General features: G+C 42.3%; 1 protein-coding gene across 2 annotated transcripts in view; it reads left to right on the top strand.

The window, feature by feature from the left end:
* LOC111847692 (zonadhesin) overlaps window positions 1-20,870 on the top strand; it is a 150,106-nt gene extending 129,236 nt beyond the window's left edge. The window contains exons 1-26 of one of the 2 annotated variants that reach the window (XM_023819102.2): window positions 4,383-4,542; window positions 4,819-4,877; window positions 5,226-5,315; window positions 5,776-6,014; window positions 6,216-6,288; window positions 6,532-6,935; window positions 7,373-7,904; window positions 8,128-8,327; window positions 8,457-8,837; window positions 9,020-9,306; window positions 9,480-9,745; window positions 9,976-10,029; window positions 10,120-10,257; window positions 14,245-14,501; window positions 14,581-14,665; window positions 14,808-14,861; window positions 15,254-15,391; window positions 15,623-15,879; window positions 15,999-16,083; window positions 16,334-16,648; window positions 16,758-16,966; window positions 17,065-17,218; window positions 17,371-17,693; window positions 18,375-18,504; window positions 19,061-19,250; window positions 20,055-20,870. In XM_023819102.2, the coding sequence (XP_023674870.2) occupies window positions 4,472-4,542; window positions 4,819-4,877; window positions 5,226-5,315; window positions 5,776-6,014; window positions 6,216-6,288; window positions 6,532-6,935; window positions 7,373-7,904; window positions 8,128-8,327; window positions 8,457-8,837; window positions 9,020-9,306; window positions 9,480-9,745; window positions 9,976-10,029; window positions 10,120-10,257; window positions 14,245-14,501; window positions 14,581-14,665; window positions 14,808-14,861; window positions 15,254-15,391; window positions 15,623-15,879; window positions 15,999-16,083; window positions 16,334-16,648; window positions 16,758-16,966; window positions 17,065-17,218; window positions 17,371-17,693; window positions 18,375-18,504; window positions 19,061-19,250; window positions 20,055-20,118 (5,055 nt within the window). In that variant the 5' untranslated portion in view covers window positions 4,383-4,471 and the 3' untranslated portion in view covers window positions 20,119-20,870. Of the gene's footprint in view, window positions 1-4,382; window positions 4,543-4,818; window positions 4,878-5,225; window positions 5,316-5,775; window positions 6,015-6,215; window positions 6,289-6,531; window positions 6,936-7,372; window positions 7,905-8,127; window positions 8,328-8,456; window positions 8,838-9,019; window positions 9,307-9,479; window positions 9,746-9,975; window positions 10,030-10,119; window positions 10,258-14,244; window positions 14,502-14,580; window positions 14,666-14,807; window positions 14,862-15,253; window positions 15,392-15,622; window positions 15,880-15,998; window positions 16,084-16,333; window positions 16,649-16,757; window positions 16,967-17,064; window positions 17,219-17,370; window positions 17,694-18,374; window positions 18,505-19,060; window positions 19,251-20,054 lie in introns of those variants that run through there. The other variant, XM_072704108.1, reaches the window with a different exon arrangement.
* Window positions 20,871-24,029: the final 3,159 nt, after the last annotated feature.

The raw sequence follows: 24,029 nt of genomic DNA, 5'->3' as shown, positions 1-24,029 counted from the left end.
ATCATACAGAAGTGTTTAAGAATGCCCAAACCTTTTAAACTGCAAAATATTTTGTCTAGGTGTTGGAAGACTGATCACCATATTCCATCCCTGGTAATATTTTGGGAGATTGCCATTCCATTTCTTATTGAATGCAAGATGAAAACAGGTGGTGTCATGATTTTCTAATGTAGGAGACCAGCAGCATGAATTCCTTTAAGTACGTCTGTGCTGTCTGACTACTGCCCATCACTTCAACAATTATATTTCATAGTACAACACCAATCAGGAGTAAATGACCAATGGTATGCATTCAATAAGTTCACTTCTGTTACATTTTTTTATGCAATTTTTCAAACTAGTTCAAGTAGGTCTCACAGATGGTAAAAACATATTCAAGAGAGAGTCAGGTAGAACAAAATATCAGCTCAGCCTTGCAGATCACGTTTACTCAAATTCTCAAGAAAATGTGTAGAGAAGGACTGGATATTGAAGCAGACAATGGACATTTGTTAACATCTAAAATTACAATAAATGAAAGATATTCGATAAAAATGCTGAAGCCTCAATATTTCCCAAAGTGGATATATTATAGTATCTAAATTCCAAAGTGTTCAAAATTACCAGACCCTTATAGCCAAAGAGACTTGATTTCATCAGTCTGTGGAACGGTACATGTACATTGTGGCATGCTGCCCCCTGCTGTATGTACCTGGAATTGCTTACATATGGTTGTTAGTGTTTTCCTTGCTTAAAAGAATAAAGAGGGGTTCTTCGTCAGACATGGAAATCTGACTCCAGATTCTTTCTTTCACAAAATACTTATAATCATGGTTAATTCTGCTGTACATTATGAACAAAAAGTTTTTAATAATAGATATGGCATTTAAAAATGTACCCTGCATAGTTTTATCCACAGACATATATATGGGTGTTGTCATGGACACGTTTGTCCGAGTACGGGCAGGTTACCGATCCTTGCTTACAATAGTCCATTGCAAAATCTACAGTGAGTAATTTTATACATTCATAATATGTTTAAGATTAGTGACAAACTCCACTAGCATGAATATCGCACAGGCCCGCAGAAGTACCACTTGCGTTCTGTTAATTCGCTTTCAGATGGCTTAGCTCAGGATTCTGTTACATTATATCTTCTCAGACTGCCAGGATAGAGGACAGATGTCCCTGTGACCTGGGAAGAAAATGCCATGCTAAAGATTGAGCCACCTGATGAGCAATCATTACAGGTTTCGGTCAGTCACCTCCACGGGCTTTCACATAATTTTATTTCTGTGTTGCCCGGTCATTAATATTACTATAAATGAACTTTGGACCGCCATAAAGGGTGATCTCGAAGCCAGTGCAGGAGGGAATGTTGCAGTGTACGTGCAGTGATGTCTTATCGAGTCACATGTCCCTGTCCCCGGAAACAAGCCGGGTCAAAGTGCACAGAGAAGTAAGGAGATGGCCATCGATCACCGGGCCGTCCGAAGCCCCGGCCTACTTTCTGAGGCACTTTTTGGAGTGCAACTGGGCTAGAACAGCATATGCAACATAAATCACAAAACCAAATTATGTTGGGGAATACTTTAATAGACTGTGAGGTCCAGGTGCGTGTCCAGTCAATCAGTTCTGACCCAAATTAAATATTAAACTCATCTAAAGCTTCACTAATATGATGTGGCTAGTCCATTTAATTATTCACTTTTTCACAAGGCAACATACAAATGAGGACTAGAGAGCAGGTTCAGCCAGCACCCTTGAAGCAATGCAGGTCATTGATCTTGCTCAAGTGCCCAACAGGGATATCTTAACTCTGCCAGCAACAGGATTTGAACCTACAACCTGCAGGCACAGATCACTGACCCACCAAGCTACATCAATTCCACGTTGACTTACCTGCAAAAATAAAAGTTAGTGAAATAAAGAAATGGAAAGTTGATCTGGGTAAATATAGGTTCTGTCCCATTCTTAGGGATCCTTGCACATCCAAGACTACCACTTGTCCTAAAAGGAAGATTCCTGTGAAGTAACATGAATCCAGAGTGATTTTCTACAGGCATGACTGACAAAGTCCTGACAAATTCCTGAGAAATTTTCTGGGCTAGAGCAGAAATTATGCATCTAGCCATGGAAATCCCAATGCAGCGGCGGTTTCTGACACCCAAGACACTGCCACCACCTGCCTGACTGCAGGTAGGAGGTTCTTGCTGAAGAATGGAGCACTTGACTTTCACCGCAAAAAACGTACTGACCGAAAAGTCTATAGGACACTGTTCCCTCAAGATAATTCTACAGCATATTTGAGACAAGTATTAATGTCCTTTTAAGGGAGTAATACTTTATTCCGGCTATTTATCCAACTTATGTCTGGTGTCCTAAAGGATGGTGGGACCATGTACACCGATTTTCGAGAAGGTCACACATACAGCCATAGAGGGACATTGTATGGGTGTTTTTTTGCAAGATCCTGGATCATTTTCCAGCCTTTGTCTTTACATGACTTTAAGTGAACAGCCAATGAATTTTTTTGCTTCTGTCCCAAATTTCCTCATTCTTCAAACTTCAGGAATTTCTTTCCATGCTTTGCCTCTGTGACTTGTGTGCTGACATCTATAATGAAGAAAGTGTCCATGATTAAGCCTGATTGTTTAATAATTAAGCCTAATTGCATCCTTTATCTATTAGTAGATGCAACATCTTCCTTATTCCAATAATCAGTCAAGCATCATTAACTGAGATGCTCATTAAGGTATCCTCCAAGGTACTATTGAACTTTAAATGCATACAGTATACAAAAGCGTGCATTGCAGAAACAATAGCTGCAAATATTTTTATAATAAAAATATGAATGATTAATTGAGAATTGTCTCCTGATTAGTACAAAAGGGAATTTTGCATAACAAAGAATCTATGGCTGGCACCTCTGAATTCTTCCTGCTGAAATTTCCCTGAAATCTCATCGAGAATGCACAGGTCACGTGGCTCAGCATTCATAATGACAGGACGCACAGAATCTCCCCAAATTAGCTCAATGATCGTTTCTTGAAGGTTATTTTATCTTAATGCAAGCAGGATCAATCCACAGCCCGATAAGCACTGGGACTCGGCAATCCCAGTGTTTGCAATGGACCCGAGCCCAATAATTTTACATAGGCCCCTCATGTCAGTGATGTTCCTTGACAATAATACCTAAAAACATTACTCCCTCCCCTCCCTCCCGCACACACACAAACACACAGACACACACACACACACCCATCTGTTTATATGAATTTTTTTTATTACTGAGAATGAGCACAGAGGCCTAGTAAAATAGGTGTGAAGGTACATTCAGGTTCTTCTGATGATGTACTTTACAGAACTTTAAAGTGACAGAACCTTGGGACTCAGGACCTCCTATCGCTGTGCCTTTACAATGGCAGGCCAGCCGTCTTCTAAAAGTACTATCCAATGAAATGTTAAGGAGGTGTTCCCTTAGCAACACATAAATATCTAGTTACTGAGGTGCAAGATATGCAGTAGAAAGAGATATAGTGCTTTACTGCCAGATTAACAGTCTCAGAATTAGATGTCCCTGGGCTAAGATTTCTACAGTTTGCAGGTTTCATAAATCATCCGTTGAATGACTCAACTGTCACCGAGGGATCAATGTGTTACATGTGTAAGAAATATGGTTCAGTATGGCAGTAAATATTATGTGCAGATCCCTGACAACAGGGAGCAAACTCTTAAGCATTAACCTAAAAGGGAAGTCTTAACTTCCTAACGGCCTCTCTGCCATTGTGGGAACGATTGTTCGTTATACGTTGCTGATTCATTTGGCATCATTTGTAGTATCATTTTAAAAATATATGATTTTAGATGGAATGGCAGTACTTTGCTGACCTCCTTGGAGATATTAGGAAGTTTTCACACATCCAGCTCTCCTTGATGACGAAATAATAATTCTGTTGGCTACGGGGTTCAAACCTACAACCTTCTTGATTCGGGAACAGATCCCTTACTGGCTGAAGTACCCACAATGTCATGAAAAGGTTGTCAAAGGTATCAAAGATAGGAGAATGGATTTTTTAAATTAAACAATGCTACACCTTAGCAGGCACAGAATAGGAATTGCTAAAACAGGAGATCTAATCTCTTACTTGTTGTCTATACATCTGGTTCCACTAATGATCAATTTTGAGTGTTTGTGCATGTTGTGAAAAGCCGTACTCTGTGCCAGAGATTCTCCTCCATTCTCCCACGCAGTATGCCTTTTTCATAGTTTGCCAGGAAAATTTCCAAGAAGAAAAAAAAAAAAAAGTAAACAGAACAGCTTCAGTACCGCAGTGCTGTCACCTGGCAGACTGGCCATATCAGCAGCGGATATCCCCACCCCTGTACCTGGGACCGGTTTTATAGGGTGTTGAAATTCAGACGCCTGCTTCGATCTCTTCACACACTGCGCCCTGCGGGACCCGGCACACACCGCCAATCAGCTGAGCCCATGGAGGCAGCCCTTGCGCTCTGGATCCTCAGCACCAGCGCCTGCCTTTGCGGGACGGCCGCCAGCGTGAGGTGAGTCTCTGACCCCCTCCTCCGATCCAGACTCAAAAACGCTGTAAAGACTCATTGTGACATTACAGTGTCCTGCCACGGCTGATTAATTCAATGACAGGTAATTCCCGCTCCATTTTATGTTCTCTTACATCGAATATGCCAAGAGACACTATCTGTAGCAAATGGAAAACACATTTTTCACGTTAATTTCCTCACTAGACTCTGTATCTCCTTCAGCCCTGAGTAGTGTAGACTATTTATATTTTGACATATATTTTTTTGTGATAATTTCAGTCACAGGACCAATGTCACCAATTCTGCTGTCACCCTTCCAGGCTGGAAAGAAAATACAGGTCAGTGTTAGCATCTTATAGAAAATTATAATAGAAAATGTGTTATTTTGTGCTTTTTTGTGTACAGAAAAAGTTAAACAAAATTAAAAATTGATTGTACTAGTTTGAGTCTTGCTTTTTTTCATGGTTATACAATACACTTTGTTTTCATTTGGTTCCATGAAATTGACCAGATTTACAACAAGGCCTTTGTCTGTTTTTTGACACTAATTAACCTGCAGAGTTCTATATCCCCAATTTCTCGCTATGTTAGCTCAGAACAGAAAGGGCCCCCGACAGACGGCTTCAGGTGACTGCTATTTATTAACTGACTCCTATATGGTCTTCTTTCTTTCCCAATTTCTTAAGATTATTTAACGAGATGTTCCTTTGATGAAAGTGAAGATCTGCTATGCAGCTGGGCTCCTGAAGGGCAGGCCAGCATCCCGCCCCGACAAGGTACTGTCCCCTCTTTCTGAGCAGCAATTGCTGCGTCTACAACATAACACCACACGCCAGAAATATGATCACAAAAAATTTAGCAAGAAATACAGATCAATGCAACATTTATGAGTTTGGCTATCAAACTGTCATTTGCTGGGCCTTTATTGTCTATAATAGCCTCCAAGAATATGAAGTACCTTTCGTTTGATTCACAGAGCATTTTGCCAACAAAACTGTACTTTCAACTCTGTTTGATCCTGTTTTACAACCCGTTATTCTCAAACATTGTTGATCAGGAAGTAGGGAATCATGGATGGAGAAATCCAGGTAAATCACCACTAGGATACCTCACTCAGCCATGAGAGCAAGCAATCTATCACCAGAGAATGATGAATGCATGACCAGCAGCAGCCTGCTCATGCTTCTGCTTCAGTGAGGTGGTGACAAACACACGGCCCCCCCTGTCTCCCCATAGAGAATGGCCTGCTGTCCCTGTCTGGGGACACACGCCTCACTAGCGCCGTGCTCAACGTGTCAGGTGACATGTGCGTGGAGTTCTGGTTTCAAAAGCCTGGAGAGAACAGCACAGACCTAAAAATGCTAATACGGGATGATTTGGGGGAGCGAGAGCTCTGGAGATCACAGGGCAGTATGGATTCCTCCTGGATGCAAGTGTTTATCCCACTGTTCTATGATGAGAAAACTGCCTTTCAGGTAAACTCCCTCAAATTATTATACAAATGACTAGATATATCTTAGTTTGTGCACTATAAAGTGTAAACAGCCCTTAAAACTACAGTCCTTACAGCCCTTAAATTCTACTTTGTATTCATATTGCTAATGAGAGTTCAAACATTCTGCTTTTGACAGACTGTTGACAGCATTATGTCATGTGTCCAATGTGTTTTTTGGCAGGTGATTTTTGAGGCTACATCTGATGACAGCTCTGCAGCAATCGACAACATAGGAATCCGACAAGGCCTTTGCGGTAGGTGTCACGTTGTACTGCCATCGCTTGAGACCTAGACCTAAAAGAGCTCTTCCCATTTCCTTCCAGGTCCATTAAATAGCCTTGACTGAACTGATGGTTGAATGAATCGTTTACAATTTAAATTTGAGACTTAAACTTGTGTTAAACTGGACGCGTGCCTTCATGTGCCACTATCTGTCTGGCACAGAGTGTTATTCATAAATGCTAAGTGAACTGACTGTTTTCTGGGCATCTGAGCAGGAGAACAGTGCAGCCAAGGCCTCGAGTTCTGGGCGGATGCCGCCTGTAGCTCCCGCTGCCACTGCTCCAGCCGCGGGCTGGCATGTCGCCCGGCCGCATGCCCCATGGAGCACACCTGCGAGGTTACCGATGGCGAGTGGGGCTGCTCCCCCACCTACAGCACCTGCAGCGTGCACACAGACCCCCAGCAAAAGAGTGCGGATGGGTCTGAGTTCCGCCTAGAGGGGCCCTGCAGCTACATCCTGACAAAGCTGTGCACCGACTCTGCAAACCTGCCCTACTTCAGTGTGGAGGTGCAGAACAAGCAGGAGCCCAACAGGTCAGTCTTGGCCATCCAGCAGGTCAACATCGAGCTCTACGGCCTGAGGATTTCCATGCTGCGTGCTGAGAAGCGCAGAGTCATAGTGAGTTATGCCTTCTTCCCATAATGTGAAGCTGATTGATTCTCACCATTATTTAGATGGATTGTTCTATTGAATCTATGATACAGTAATGTCACACCCTCCAAGAATTTTCATTTCCTATTCATCAGTTTAGGGTGCCAGCGTGGGTCATATTATTGCCTCCTGGAGTTGAGGGGTTTGCATGTTCTTTACATGTGATTTGGATTACCTCCCACAGTCAAAAGACCTGCAGTTAGGCTAATGAGCATCTCAAAAATGTTGTGTGTGCCCTGCAATGAACTAACATCCTACTGAGGGTGTACTCTTTGTTTCCTGTGATAAACCCTCTGCCAAAGACCCTGTACCCGATAAGAGGTTGGAGGATGGGTGGTTTTGAAGTACACTTCACAGCAATTATTACTGGCGAACGCTTGATGCCCTTTACTTCCACGTTCAAGGTCAACGGGATTTGGAGGATACTCCCATTCAGTGTGGAAGAAGACCTGGTGAAAATCCAGCCAAGTGAACATGCCATTACCTTAACAACCGACTTCCAGCTGATGGTCTCATTCAGCACTGACAGCGCAGTGAGAGTGAAACTACCCACCATCTATGACCCCAAGATCTGTGGCCTCTGTGGGAACTTCAACCATCTGAGAGCCAGTGATCCCCGGGCCCTGGATGCTGGCTGGGGCTGGCAAAGGGAGTATGCCACCTGCGAGACGTCCTTCCTTCCTCAGCTGTGCCTCCAGCAGGAGGAGGCCGAGTACGAGAGCGAGTCCAGCTGCGGCACCATGATGTCCCAACACAGCCCCTTCACAGCGTGCTCCTCTGCTCTCAGCCCCGAGCATCACTTCAGGATGTGCGTGCTGGACATGTGCTCCACGCATGGAGACCCCCAAACCCTGTGCAGTGCCCTGCAGGCCTATGCCTCGGCCTGCCATACGGCTGGAATTGAACTTCAGGCCTGGAGAAACTCCTCCATCTGTCGTAAGTCATTTCCTGGATTTTCCCAACCTGTAGTGATTGAGTTTTATAAACCACTTAAACACGCCCAATGCTACAAGGCGTTAATGATAAACAGACTTACGCTGACAGTGGCCGTGTGAATTAGCTAGCTTAGCCTCCTCGTTTATCATTTTCTGCAGTGACGTCTACACTCACAGCTAGCTCTTCTGATTGATACTCTTCCTGGGGGGTTTGCTTTCCTTAGCTATGACGTGCTCCAGTAACAGCCACTACACCCCGTGTGCCAGCGGTTGTCCCGCGGCCTGCTCGCCCATGGACACCCCCTTGACCTGCCCATGGACCTGTGAGGAGCGCTGCGAGTGCCTCCCGGGCTTCCTGCTCAGCGGGGGGAGGTGCGTGGCTCCCAGGGACTGCGGCTGCTGGAGGAACGGGCAGCACTTTATGGTACCGTGACGACCCCCCGGTTTCATTCTGTATCTTTGCCTTTTCGGTTACACACAGTAGTTGGGTAGTTGGGATGTTTGGGACAACCGCAGGGATCCCTAATGGAAGCATTTCTTGCCGTTTCAACAGAAAGGAGAGACGTTCATGGAAGGTGACTGTGAAGCCCAATGCCAGTGTATAGGAGGAAGTGACATCCACTGTGTCCCAACATCTTGCTCAAAGGACGAGGTTTGCAAGAGCAGGGACGGCGTGCTTGGCTGCTTCCCCTCGTCCACCGCCACCTGCCAGGCGTTCGGGGACCCCCACTACATCACCTTTGACGGCAAGCTGTACGACTTCCAGGGTGCCTGTAACTACACTCTTGCGACCACGTGCGGCCATAGCACGAGGCAGTTCAACCTGACTGTGAGGAATGAGAACCGTGGGAACCCAGCCTGGTCCGCTATAAACTCCGTGGCCCTGTCCATACACGGCCTCCACATAGCCTTGAGGAAACATCGCAAGGTTTACGTAAGTGTCATTGCTTTCTTTTCACTATCCTTTCTTGGGACATGCTATTCTCTGAAGAACTAGGTTCCCATCTCGTGGCACCCCCCCCCAACCTTATACCATATATATATATATATATATATATATATATATATATATTTTTTTTTTTTTTTTTTTTTTTTTTTTAACATTATTACTTTCAGGTAAATGGTAATTTCGCCAACCTACCAGTGGAGCCAAGCAGTGAGATCAAAGTGTTCCTGAATGGGCCGTACGTCCAAATAGACAGCACCTTTGGTGTGAGGCTCCTGTTCGATGGTGAACACTTTCTGTTCCTGCAAGTGGACGAACGCTACAGGGGCGAGGTGTGTGGACTGTGCGGCACATACTCCGAGAACCAGTTTGACGACTTTGTGAAGCCGGACGGCGAGCTCGTCAGCAGGCCGGATGAATTTGCGAACAGCTGGAGGACAGAAGATGCCGACTGGGAGTATGTATCCGGGTGTGATGTTGGGTGGTACAGAAGAAAGAGCTTATTCAGCTTGCAGTTTAAGAAACTGCAGTCTTCATAATTGTACACAAGGGTTTATATTGATTAAACTCCGTAAAGGGTAACTGAACCTCACTGTATTGTGTTATGTTGCCCTATTACCCTCCCTGCAGGTGTCTGGCCAATCCCCCTCCACTGCCGAAGTGTGACACTCAGCTGGAGACCGCTGGCGACCAGCAGTGCAGCATCCTCTTTGAGGAACCCTTTAAGGCCTGCCACTGGTTCGTCAACCCCAAGCTATACGTGACCAGCTGCGTCCTCGATTATTGTGCCACGCTAGGCGATGGCCCTCAGCTCTGCACCTCCCTGGAGTCGTACGCAGCAGCCTGCCACATGGTGCAGGTGGAGCTGGGGGATTGGAAGGAGGCCACCATCTGTGGTGGGTAACTGAACCATGGGGGGGGGGGGTCAAAGGTCAATCACCATCCTTAATCATTAGCAGTTAAATTCTTCAGCATTCCTTATGTTCTAATCCAAAATTTGGGATATTTTATTCATTCTTAAGTACTCTTAGTTTGTACCGATCCTTTGTAGTGTCCTTTTTGGGTTTTTTTTTAGTAGTTAATAGAGATAGTAAGATCGATGACATTCTTTCTGCAACCCTTACAGCTAATTTCACACAAAGACCTACCGATGCAGCCAAAACAACTCCTTCCCAGTTAGGTAGGTTCCCCAGTGGTACAACATCTACTTTTTCAACTCATAGTTGACACCTTAAATTCAGCTACCTTGAAAATTGTCTCTCTCTTTAAGATTGCGCCCTGAACTGTAACTTTGAAGAGGGTACCTGTGGGTGGAAACAGCTTATAACCGACAGCTTTGACTGGTCAATATGGAAAGGATCGACAGATTCCAACCACACTGGGCCATCCCATGACCACACCACAGGGCGTGAGTAAACAGATCACCAATGCAGTGACATCACAGCCTATAACTACAGAATAGTTACATCACAAGCAAATTTATTGACAACAAAAATAGTGAGAGTGGCTTTTGAGTTTTTTTGTGAATGCCTGACTTTGGTAATTAATAATTACACTAATTACACTGCAGTAGGCCAATACAGACAACATAATAATATTGTTCACTTTTCTATGACTCAATATGCTTTCATTTTGAAATACCCATAATACAAAGTTACTGAATAATCTAAAAACAAAGTTTAGGCCTTCCTGTGGACTATAAAACACTTACATTCATTTTAACGAAAATAGTGCTGGGGTGGGGTATGTAGTTCAATGAGTTAAGCCTCTGTGGCTGTGATCAGATGGGTATTGGTTCGAGCCGAAAAGCCCCATCGCTCTACAGGCACCAAAGATGACTACCTTTCACTGTGACCCTCAAACTTGCCCTCAGCTATGAATCTCTCATGGAGAGCAGGATAGGATAGGCAAACAGACAATTTCCCCACAGTGATCAATAAAGTATCATTCTATTGAACCAAAGGAATAATGAAAATGTCAAAGCTATTTTCAGTACTAGAGTAACGCATGCATTATGCAATGCAACATTTTAGGTACAGAGTCCTCTCGCATATTAGTGTATTACACAACTAAATGCATTGCACAACTGATACAGGCAATAATCTTACAAAAGCACCATGGAGTGTGGCCTGCTGGCTCCTGCCCAGCTTCCGTCTTACCTGATCTATGGAGCCCTGCAGCTTCTGACCCCCCCATCCCACAGCTGGCCCGGATGTTCCAAGTCTGCTGGCCCGAATGTTCCAAGTCTGCTGGCCCAGTGGCAGAAATGTGGCTAACCTTCAGCATGTCCTGTAGGTTCCAGGCATTTGCTTTTTGTTTTAGCAGCATTGTGCAATATGGGCAGGAAAATGTACCGTCTCTCCTGCATTCAGTAGCCATGCTGCAAAGTGGGTGGAAGGTTCACTAGCTAAGGACTTTCCTCACTTAGTGCTGGAGATACGTTTTACTTTGCAAAGGTGAACTATTGAGAAGCTGATTAGAGCTGTGAAACTCTTTTTTGTTAATTTTTTTTTTTTTCATTTGTAGTAACCAAAAGGGTAAATAAAAATAAATGCAGTTGAATGAAAGAAATGGAAAAAATAGAGGAGATTGTAAACAGAGACAAAGAAATGGATAGTGATTTAACCACAGTCAGTGATCAACTGGCTCTGAAGTCTGATAAGATTACCTGCCATTAGACACAGAGGACCGTACCACAGGAAAGATTTAGCTGTTTACTTATATGTCACACTTAGAGACATCCTAGAGACAGATCACTTACTTGTAGGTAGGTAAACCTTCGGGCAGCTTTGGACACGTTACGTGTTTCAGATCATTAGCTTCATGGTGGGTTGAACACAAGACGGGATTCTCGTCGTTAAAAAAATGGAACAATACTAAAATGGTAGACGTATAAGAGGTGAGAAGATTCTGCAGGCTGGAGTGACGCCCGGGACAATGGGCAATGACAAGGAGACAGTGTGTGCTCATATGTATCATCCAGTACAGAGAGCACAATCCCGGACAGACAGGGCATTCGACCCCAGGCTGACCATTAAGTTCATTGTAAGTAATACTATGGATGAATAAATGTGAAAACAGCCCACTGTTTTATTACATGAGCACATCAATCTATGTCCATAACTTCTAAAACCCAACACTGTTCATCATCAGAATAATGTCCCTCCACTAATTGCCTTAGAGTCTGACTGTAGACTCTATCATGGCAATAAGGAGATAAATTATGATACAATAACATTCTTAATACATATTGAAAAATTACGAGAAAAAAAAAAAAACTAGTGAGACTGATTAACATGGCCATGGAATAATATAAGAATTATTTTGCTTGTTATATTTTTGGGTTATTAATTAAACACTTTGATGTCTCAATATTCTATTAACAGTTATATTAAAACTTTCATCTATTGAAATAATTCTGACCTTTCTTTCTTTGAAGCTGGTGTCTTTGACTGATAGATGTGGTTTTGCCTGGAAGGGTAGGGATCCTTATCAGATGAGGCTGTGTAGAGGAAAGCCTCAAATACATTTTGTGCTACACAATTTTCCCAGGACGTGTTATCTTAAAACTGAGGGGCTGTGGCCTCATTTTTTGTGCATTCAAAACCCATATACAGCATCTCTCTCAGCCGTAGACTACATGAAATTGTTACTTAATTACTGTGTGAACTAACCCAGTATCAACACACAGACTTGTCACGTCCAGCTATGAAGGCCGACTGAGATACGAAACACAGATGTAAAACTTTTAGGTCATCTTCTTGTCTCTGTCTGCTTCAGCAACTAACAGGCACCTTGGTGGACGCCTTAATGTGTCCTGCACTCTAGGCCCCCATGTGCTCCATGATGCTCTTTATTCCGTCAGTACATTTACATTTACTTATTTATCAAATGGCCTTATCCAAAGCGAGCCATGCTTGAGAAACGGGGTCAGGCCTGCCTCTCCGCTGCTGTACTTCAGGGCTTCCACTCTCTCACCATCCCTACCTCTATAGCAGCACATTGTGTCACAGGTCACCGTCACCCCTTTAGGCACCACTTTCCACTGACTCCACAACCCCTGCTGCCTCTCACACCCAATTGACCATTCAGCCCAGAGGAAGTGGAATCAACACATTGGCCGGGTGAAAAAACCTGCAGTATCTACACTGGGGTGGTTCACGGCAGTTAAGCACAGTGGTTGCCGTCTCTCTGTAACGTGCTTGACTTACCGATGCCTCACCCATGTAAATACCCCCTGTATCTTCTTTACCATTCACAATGTAAACAACACCACTCAGTGCGGGCTGTTTTATCTACCGGGAGTAGGCAAGTTTATATTTATGGTGGATAATGGTTTATAGATCTGATAGATGCTGTGTCAATTTGCGACTTCTTTTGTGATTGTGCCTGCATTCATGATCAGTTCATATGGCCCCAAGAGAAAAGCTCGCTGTGTGGAGGTCACATGACTCACACATGCTCTCACACCTTCAGTCAATGTTCCTAAATTAGTTGCAGTCTCGTCTTTGGTTGTTCAACAATTTGACACAACAAACAAGTACAGAGCCTTTGGCAGATGCCGAGACAGCACCTGTCATGCCTGCCATAGGCAGACCCACTGGGTGTCTCTGTGAATATTTCTGTAACACACAGTCTGCTGTATTATTACTATGCTTAGAAGCTGCGTAGAATAGCTAGCTAAACTGTACTACATTATTAATGGATTTTTTTCTATTTAAATGTATTTAGTCTTTCAGCTGATTTTATATTTTATGATAAGGGATGTAAATTTGTGGTGGATACAAACAGTATTGCTGAGATTCAATATTTGAATGGTGTGTGGTGGCCCCCACTATGATTCTGCAACAAAGGTCCTAAGATGTCTGTGCATGTGCATGCATCTGTGTGTGTGTGGGTTTGCATAGATCACATTTGAGGACCAAATTGTCCTTGTATTTGGGTTGGTTACTTATGGTTAAGGTTAGAGATGGGTAGGGGTTAGGGGTGTCGTGATTGGGATTAGGGTTTTTCCCATAGAAATGAATGGACGGTCCCCATTTAGATAGAAAGACCAACTTGTGTGTGTGTGTGTGTGGGTGTGTGTGGGTATACCTTACCTTATGGGGACACAATGTCCCCACAAGGTGATGCATATCCTTTTTTTCCCTTATGGGGACCAATTTCCTGGTCCCCATAAGGGACAATTCAATTTAATAAAAATCTGTGACTGCAATGAAAAAACTAAAAATACAAAAACTCTTGTGTTTTGTTTGGTTACTTATGGTTATGGTTAGGGCTGGGTAGGGCTTAAGGTTGTCGTAGTTAGCGTTAGCATTTTTCCCATAGAAGTGAATGAGCAGTCCCCATAGAGTTATGTTTACCTGATGTGTGTGTGTGTGCTGGTGTTTCACAGGAGGGTATTACATGTACACGGAAGGCAATGCGGCTCACTATGGAGACTCCGCTCGGATGCTCAGCCCGCACTGCCAAGCCACAGGCCCCGTCTGCCTGCAGTTCTGGTACCACATGTACGGATCTGCTAAAGCTATGGCCCTCAACCTGTACCATTTGAAGGGAGCCTCAGCGGTCAAAATCTGGTCAAAGGTTAACAACCAGGGAGACCAGTGGAATCATGCTGAGGTAGAACTGGACGTTTTGAATGAGTTCCAGGTAGGCATTCCCCAGACGCATATAATAATATAAAAACCAATGAGACCCACCCCCCTTCCTGACATATTTTTTGTTTCAGGTTATATTTGAGGGGATCAGAGGCTCGAACTATGAATCTGACATGGCCCTGGATGACATATCCGTACATTCGGGACACTGCTCAGGTGGGGCTTTGATACAGTCTAACACAAGCACTCTGTGGGGGTGTCGCAGCCTGGGGATATTCTTGCCATACTCAAAGAAATGGTCTACCAAGAAACTCGCCGTCACACCAGGCCTATTGCTCCTGCTTTCTTGCTTTGACAGGGTCTTCCGACACTGGGCTGGAATCTACAGCTGACATTGGCCTCAAAGAGTCAGGTCTGCCACCAACATAATATTCGCGTTCCACACTTTATTTAATAATGCAGTGACTCAGGTTGGCTATATTGTAAGTTATAATTGTATTTTAGAAGTAGGGATTCAGTTGATTCTTCTTAAAACGTTATTTAAACAAGCTTTTAGTTAGATTTCTAGTTTCATATTACGTATTTTATTGCACATGTATTGTGAGTTTTGACTATTTTTGGCTTGTATAGCACTGTGTGACTGTTGTCTGTGAAAAGCGCTTTATAAATAAACTTTTACTTACTAATGGATTGTTATTGGTGGTATCACAGCATCTAGGGTTTTAGAATCAACATTCTTGGCAATATCTGTTAATAATCCATGTTGCTATATTTCTTTCCTTAATCCTGTTTTTGCCATTGCAGACTGTAAGCTCGACTGTAGCTTTGAAGATAGCCTCTGTGAATGGAATCAGCTGTTGACAGACAGTTTTGATTGGATGAGGCTGAGAGGATCCACGCCCACTTCCATGACAGGCCCGTCATCTGACCACACTACTGGAGGTGGGCAGTTAAACCAGTTTCATTGAGTCAAATCAGTTGTGTTACACTAAATGCAAAACATCAGGATATTTACCAGGAACACAAAGTGTTTCCAATTGGCATTGCTGTAGCCATTGTTATTCTGCAATCAGAGTCAGGTTATTAACTTCTTGACTTAAGTACTGAAATGAGAATACAGAACAAATAAAAGCACAATATTAACTGGCCCATGTGATGCCCCCATATGTGCAGACGGATACTACGTTTACCTTGAAGGCAATGGCCCCTACAATGGGGACACAGCACGTTTGCTTAGTGCAGAGTGTCCAAAAGCAGGCCCACACTGCTTGAGGTTCTGGTACCACATGTACGGCACAGCTGACACCATGGGCCTGACCATCTATCTTCTGGAGAACGGAATGGCAGTGAGGGTCTGGTCTCTGCGAAACAACCAGGGTGACACCTGGCATGGTGCACAGGTGGAAGTAAGAACTTCCGGAATGTTCCAGGTAAGTCTGTCAGCAGAACTGCTTACACCACAACCAGTAGAACAAGATATGCTGCATATTGTTTTTAATTAAATCTCTTTATGAAAATCACAGGTAATGAGTTGTTTTTATTTTTCTAGATCATTATTGAGGGTCGCAGAGGGACAGATGAACGGTCAGATGTTGCACTGGATGATGTGTCGCTTTCTTCTGGAAGCTGTTCAGGTATTACTAATATTCTTTGGACTCTGGGCAGCAAAAGCTGACATTAGAAACACAAATTAGCTTAACAGGAAGAATGTTTAAACCGTGTCAACTGTATCCTTACAAGACAGTGAGATTTCTAGAAAAGTCAAGCATATATTTTAATGCGCTAGTGCAAGCCTCTGCCTCTTGTATTAAACTGAAATAAGCAATGTCGGTAGTGGTCTGTGTTTCAAATGGTTGTCTAATTTGACTGCTATATCGTCTACAGAGCCACCTTCTCAATTCCCAATAGTTCCTAGTACCACTACAGGACCTGTGACCTCAACAGCTAAGCCAACACATCCACCAGTATACACTACTGACCCACAGTGGCTAGCAAATACTACCCAGCTAGCACAACCAACACCGACGACCACAAAGTCAAGTCAAGTGGTGCCAGACACCACAGAGTTCACAAAAGGACCATCAGAGACCACAATGTCAACAAAGCCAATGGCTAAGACAACAGCGATGCAGCTACCAGAATCAACTACAAGGAATACAACAGCAGTGATAGGGACCACAGTAACACCTAAACTGACAGGTGACACGCACAAATTACACATTTTCACTTTGACCTGAAAGTTCACATCTTAGCTCTTGATAATTTGTAGTCTAAAGAAAGTCACCACTGCTACACTGTCCTCTCTCAGGACCCACATGCCCTATGTTCAGCCATCCCTCCAGTTGTGTACCCGTCTGCCAGCCCACGTGTGAAGACCTTCATGGCCCGACCACTTGTCCCAGCAGCTTTCCCTGTAGGCTAGGCTGCGTATGTGATCATGGCTATGTGCTCAAGCAAGGCCAATGTGTGCCCGTCACAGCCTGCGGGTGTCTCGATGAGAAGGGTAACAGTCACCATGTAAGTACTTAACTTAAGGAATATTCAAAGGTGAAAAAGCTTAAATGTAAAAGGAGTTTGGATGGTATTGATAACCATATGTCTTTTGGCTTCTTCAGTTTGGTGATTCCTGGCTCACCGATCACTGCATGCAGAAGTGTAGATGTGAGAGAAGGAATGGGAAAGGGAACATGATTTGTAGAGACCATGAATGTGACAGTAATTCAGTGTGCTACCTCAATGATGAACGGAAGTTCGAGTGCAAGTCAACACGTATGTCACACTCGTGTTCTCCCCAAACGAGCTTGATGGGCCGAATGGCCTCCTCTCGTTTGTAAATTTCTTATTTTCTTATGTTTCTTAGAGCTTGCTTAGATGAGAGCATTATAGCCATTTGTCACCCACTCTTTGGTTTCTGCATTTAGGATTCGGCAAGTGCTCCATTTCCAAAGCAACCAAGACCTTTGATGACCTGAAGCATGGGCTTGAGTGCAAGTACTCATATGTCCTGGTCCAGACCATGTACAACACGGGGACCTTGCCACCAGTCTACATTGAAGGCAACTATGAGCTTGTGACAGATGATAATGACCACAGTGGCAACGGCAAAAACAATGACAGTAGCGAGGAAGACAGCAGCCCTGAGGGAGATAACAACAGTGAAGAAGACGACCATAATGGGTTGAGAGGGCTCAAGATTAGGGTGTACCAACACACCATAGAGTTTATGTCCAAGGGAAAACCCAAGGTAAATATGGTGTTTTGACTTATAAGACTTTTATCCAACTATCTGCTTGTCAGCTTTATCTGTCCTAAAGAGAGCAATGTGATTAATTAAGCCAGTGTTTCCCATTCTGGTCCTTGGGAACCCAGAGAGTCCATGTTTTTCCTCAGGAGTTGGGGGGGAGCAAGAATATAGACTGTCTGGCAGGGAGCCCGGAGGGAGCAAAAACATGGATCCACTGTGGGTTCCTGAGTATTGGATTGGGAAACACTGAATTAAACCATAAAATACAATATAAGGAGTGATAAGGAAATGATTTGCAGCATGTAGGTGGAAGACAACTGAGCTTCTAAACAAAGACATCTGGAAGTAAATGATAGTCACACAAATCAAGCACTGGAATCCTTCAGGAAACAGCACAGGAGCTTCAGAACACTTCTGGTGTTTGCTATAGATCTCTTGATTGCTGTTGCTTCTTGCCTTGCCTCGGTAAAATCGAACACAGCAAAAACAAACACAGGATGCTACACCTAAATGAGCAGATAATCAATACCTGAGCGGCCAGCAGATCTGGCAGAAAAGTGAGATAACAGGAACGTTATAAAAAGCATTTGCGACTTCGGTCCTTTTGTTTATTACAAACATTGGAATGTCCACCACTTTGATCCTGCCTTGCTACTTACTGTCCATCCACCTGGTTTATAGCTTGATGGAATTAAGGTACACCTGCCTGTTTCCACCGTGGAAGGGCTGGAGATCCGCAAGCGCTCATCTCGGACTGTCCTGAGGACTGATTTTGGCTTGTCGGTGGAGTATGATGGTGCTGGAAAAGCAGGTAACAGAAGAAGTTTCAAGGAAGTCTTCAAACATCATATCTATGCTGTAGGCTATTTGGACATAACAGACACTCCTTATTTAACAAGTTCCATTCCTATGACTAGGTCATTAAGCCAATTGGTCGATAAGCAAGGTGTAAAAGGTCTTATATATTACAGAACATAAAATACAATCAGCAAAAAGAACAAAAATGTTGTGCCAAAAAAAAATTGTGTGAACTGCGGGAATAGACTGAGACTGAGAAAAGCAAGATGATATGCTTGACACTGACACGCTGTGCTGCTGTTTCCATGGCCAAACTTCTCGTACAGCATACGACTGGTTGAAGAGCTGGTCATAACTCTGTGCAGTTGTTAAACAGGCAGGTTGTTAAGTGATGGGTGCCTGTATTATCCCAGGATGTTACATTTTTTTAGCATTAAAGGGTTGGAAAAAGGAATGTATTTTTGGTGTTTAACTTTTATTTATAGATAAATAAGAGACAGAAAATGAAGTACAAAACTACAAGCAACACTACAGAAATTAAACTTCATTCTGCTTTTGCAACTTTGCAGAGATAGTCCTCCCATACACTTACAGGAGCACAGTGCAGGGCCTCTGTGGTAATTTTGATGGCAAGAAGAATAACGACCTGATAAAGCCAGACGGCAACCAGGCCACAAATGTCACAGAGTTTGGGGACAGTTGGAGGGTGACTGCAAGGATGGTGCCAAACAGATGGAAATACTACATACTGCCCACCAGGTTTGCGGAAAGGGGCAGACTTGTGGATTAATGTTAACCTGGAAATCTTAAAAGCCATAGCTTAGGTTGCGGTTTTATGAGTTGAACCCAAATATTTCACTTAGAAATAGCTGGTAACACTTTACATTAACTGCACCTTCATAATGCATTAATTTCACATTCATAGAACATTCATAAGCAGCATATTAATATACCTTAGCATCCTAATGTACCTTGACAGGTTTAATATACATTAACACTGGTATTTATTTAATACTTTTTGATTTTTTAATGTATGGAATTTATTAAATCAAGCTTTATTTTTATGTCTATGTTTTTCAGGTTACTATAGTTTAAGTTTTGCTAATTTTTTACAAACTTCACAAGTACCAAAACTAAGAACAAGTTATCCTAAAGTCCTTTATGTTAATGGTTCGGTTTATATAGGTTATATATTTTAGGTGATATCTAAACAAGCAGCTGACTTGCTGATAATGATTGAATAGCTACCTGTACAGATAACAACACTAGACAAATGTTTAACACACTAGCAGAACTCATACTCAACATAATACATAACCGGTTTGAAAATGGTTTGTTCAGTGTTCTGTTACTTTGTTTGTTTAGTGTATGGACTGGAAGCATATTGATTTATTACATTTAACTGTACTTTTCCAAAGTTAAATGTTTTTTTCATTTTGATCAGAGAGATTTAATCATTAACCTGACATATATCTGTTCAGAAGTTTTATAACTGTCATTACTGTTCGGGAAAGTGACAGTGCGGCAGCTCACTGACAGTCACCTCTATGCAATCTATTCCAGAGTATTTCCCCTGATGCACAGCAGCTCCGGTGTATCAGAGGTCAGCCCCACAGGGACGGGATAAAGCTGGCGACGGCTCGATATTTCTGAAAATCTCCCCCGACCCCTTTTTCAGCTCCAGATACAGCATTTGGAGGAGATAATCAGGACACGCGCTTTTCCGAGCCACTCTGGCAAACAGAGCGGGTATGTTGGTGTTTCCATCACCGGTTGGCACAGCACAGCCTGCTCGCAGCCCTGGCCACAGTCTGCACTCGAGCCGCGCCACGCTGAAGCCTATCAGACAGATGACTAACACAGAACTATCACCTATGCTACAGTCTTGGTTACCAAATGTATGTGTATTATATCGCCATTTAGTTATATTCAAACTGTTTCTGCCCACTGAATTATTTTGGGCCACAGTAAATGTTGACAAGGTACTTTTGTAACTAGAATATTTTCTCTGTGCATTTTCTCTTAAAATAATCGTACAAGTTTATACCTATACTTTCTTACAGTTTTTCTACTTCACAATATTTGCCAGGACTGAAACTACACATGCACGCACACACACACACACACAGTTTAGTAGTTTAGTCATCGAAACCAAATCTGGCTGTCAGTTACAATGAACCTGGGCAATTCAATCTAACCCAATAACTGTTTGATCATATCAACAATAGTTTTTCTGTTTTGGCAAATGGCCATAATTGCTACAGTTATATACTTATCTACTTCTGCTGGACCTTTTGATTTTAGAACTTTGGTTTTAGATTCTTTACCTGTATGAAGCAGCACTGAAGCATAATAATGTTTATTAAAAATTATTCAATATTGGTTGTTCAATATAAGCACACTCTTCAGGGCCTCTCTTGGGGGGGGGGGGGGGGGGGGACAGAGGTACTGGAGAATGCCTCACTTGACAAAGCCACGGGGGAGCCACCATGAGTCAGATGGGGGCTCAAGATGTTATTTCATCAGCGACCCCAAAATTACTTGCTACGCCCCTGTTTAAGCATGTCTGATCTACCCAGGGATCAATTTTGCATCATGTGCCACACCAGAATGACTGGCAAGTTCTTTTTTACAAGATGCCAAATTTTGGCAATAAATATACACTAAATAGTGTACGAAATGTCAAGAAATACAAGACGCAATTTTGTATACGACATTCTAAAATATTATAATGGATCATTCCTTTATTTTAAATATGCACATTGATTACATATCCATAGGAAAATGTGACCTGCACTCCAAAAGAACTGAATGGTGATTTGATTCCTGCATAAAACTCACGACTCACGACTTACACTCTCCTCACATCAAGGAAATTCCTGTCATGAATGGCTGTTTCCTGTCATTTTTTTTTCTTTTTTTTTCTTTTTAAAAGCGTTACATCAAGCTTACACCTATAGTTAATAGACTGTTATACATTTGAATGAAACCCAGACAGAAGGTTGGGGAGTTATTACATAAGAATACCAAATTACATTATTATGATTTTGGGTTAGATGAACTAGGTAGGTGGGTAGGTAGGTAGCTACTGCCATCTTCTGGGAGAAAAGGGTAAATAGAAGCAGGGATCGAAAAACAGCTACAGACGCGAGTGTCACAAAAGCAACAGAAATAGTATTTAAGTGTCACGATGTGTAATAGTAATTGTTCCTTTGTACTTTTCAATTAGCAACTCGTTATTTTTTCTTCATCTACGACCTGGCACCTTTGTTCACTTTTATCGGCATATTCACATTGATCCTGATCGAACACTATCCTTCTTTTTCTTTGAAAGCGGGGAAATATGGAGGACTAGACATGACATAATTATAAATAAGTAAATGTGTGAATAAATAAGTAAATACTGAAATAAATAAATACATAAATACAGTTTGGCCATGAAAACTGCTAAATGGATTCCTATATTTGTTTATTAACGTATTTAAATATTTATGAATTTCCACATTTCGTCATTTATTTATTTATGTATTTCCACATTTCTACATTTATTTATTACTGTATTTCGAGCTTCCTTGCGACTCAAATAGAAATGCCTCGACTTTTAACCAATCATGCTTTTGGGACCGCCCACCTTATTAACATACAGAGACAGAAATGCAGAAATAAATGAATGTAGAAATGTGGAAATACAGTAATAAATAAATGTAGCATAATACTACGTTACTGTACAGTGGTACCTTGGAACATGAACTTAATTCCAGAAGTTACAGAAGGCTGGTCGAGCTGTGATTTGGATGAGGTCAAAGTCAAATTTCCCCTTAAGAAATAATGTAAATGAATTTAATCCCTTCCAAACCCCCAAATGATTAAACTACCTAACTAATGATAAAAACATTAACAATCAATATAAATCTAACACGTGAAAAGCACACATACAAAAGCGATAAACATGAAATAAATGACAACCCAATACCCCAAAGCGAGAGCAGACACAAGTTACTCTCACTACTTTCCTCTTTGGTTTGCTGCCATCACTGCTCACTTTCTTAGGGGCCATGATTACCGTATCACTAAATGTACCGTAGATAAAGCACAAAATAGTCACACTGAACACAGGAACGCAGCTTTCGCCTGTAATGCTTTGTTCTGTTCCGAGTTTCGACGCACACAAGTTTTAGCAGGAATGGTCGACTTCCATGATTTTGGTCGAGGTGCAAGTCAAAAAAATTCAACAGAGCCATTCGATTCATGGTCGCCTCCTAGGAGAGAATAATGAAACGTTCCCAGTTCCTACCACAGAAGTTCACCATGCTTGATCAATACATGCAGACATGCATACACACATATATACATCCATCTTAATTAGATTCCTACAATTAGCTAAATGATACAAAATATATGGCCTCATCTACATTGTCTGAAAAAAAGGTACAGTCCCCAAGGTACAAACAGAATTAATGTGTCCTCAATGGTACAAAAGTGCCGTGAGTCCATTTCTGTACCTTAAAAGGTACATTTCCCTACAGCTAGGGTACAACTAGCAGATCCTTGAGGGTACAGCCCTAGTGACAACTAATTGTTTAACCCTTTCTGATTGTATATCTGTAAATAACTTTTACAGATTCACATACTCAGGCACACATACCTGAATACTGTTTCATTTGGAATAGAATTTTATGAACCAAAATACAACATCTGCCAAGGATTTTAAAAATGAGAAATATATTGAGTATCACTACTTCAATTTTTATGTATAGTACACAAAATGTAATGTGCCGCAAAAACAAATACACGTATGCTATAAAATTATATTTTAAAACAAGCTGAAAGATGAGTGTATAAATACAAGCCTTGTTATAAAAATATGTAATGCATTTTTCTTCCTATAACTTGCATCTATAGAATTATTGAAGGACAAAGAGCCAGACTTTAGTAGATAAACACATCAAATCCAAACATGACTGCTTGCCAAGTCTAGGGAAAATACATTGTTTACTGTTATATAGTATATTCACACCAATAATTTTGAATAGTAATCATGCAATAAAAGCACACAAAAGTTTCAAATATACTCTTTAGGCCTTCACAAGTATTTCCTGGAAAGATTTCTGTCAATTAGCAGAATTTCTGTCAGTTAGGTGGTTCTGTCAACCAGCTCAATCCCCTGGGTTTCACTGAATGCTTTTTTTCCTGCTTCTGAGTTCCACAAAATAACATGTCATACACGTGTGGAAAAAAAGCTGAGGGAATTTCCAAAAGGTCCTGCGATCCTGACGGTCTTCAGATTTGACTAATGTCTGAATGATAAGGTGTTTAGGGTGTGCTCTCGTCTTCAAAGTCAAGCTTCTCCACCAAGGAGTTCTGGTTGTATTTCCCAGCCCACGCGCTGGCATCACCGAACTCCTCGTTTGGATCTTTTTTGTCCTTGTCGTGACCCGCAAAACTCCGGAAGAGGGTGAGAGCCAGAAAGGAGTAGAACAACATGACAAAGAGGATGTAGAAGTAGGCATTGTCGTAAGGCTTGGTGCTAACCTTAGC

This window comes from Paramormyrops kingsleyae, chromosome 21 (assembly GCF_048594095.1).
Source record: "Paramormyrops kingsleyae isolate MSU_618 chromosome 21, PKINGS_0.4, whole genome shotgun sequence".
NCBI lineage: Eukaryota > Metazoa > Chordata > Actinopteri > Osteoglossiformes > Mormyridae > Paramormyrops > Paramormyrops kingsleyae.
The sequence above is the reverse complement of the archived record's forward strand: the minus strand, read 5'-3'. Positions and strand labels throughout refer to the sequence as shown.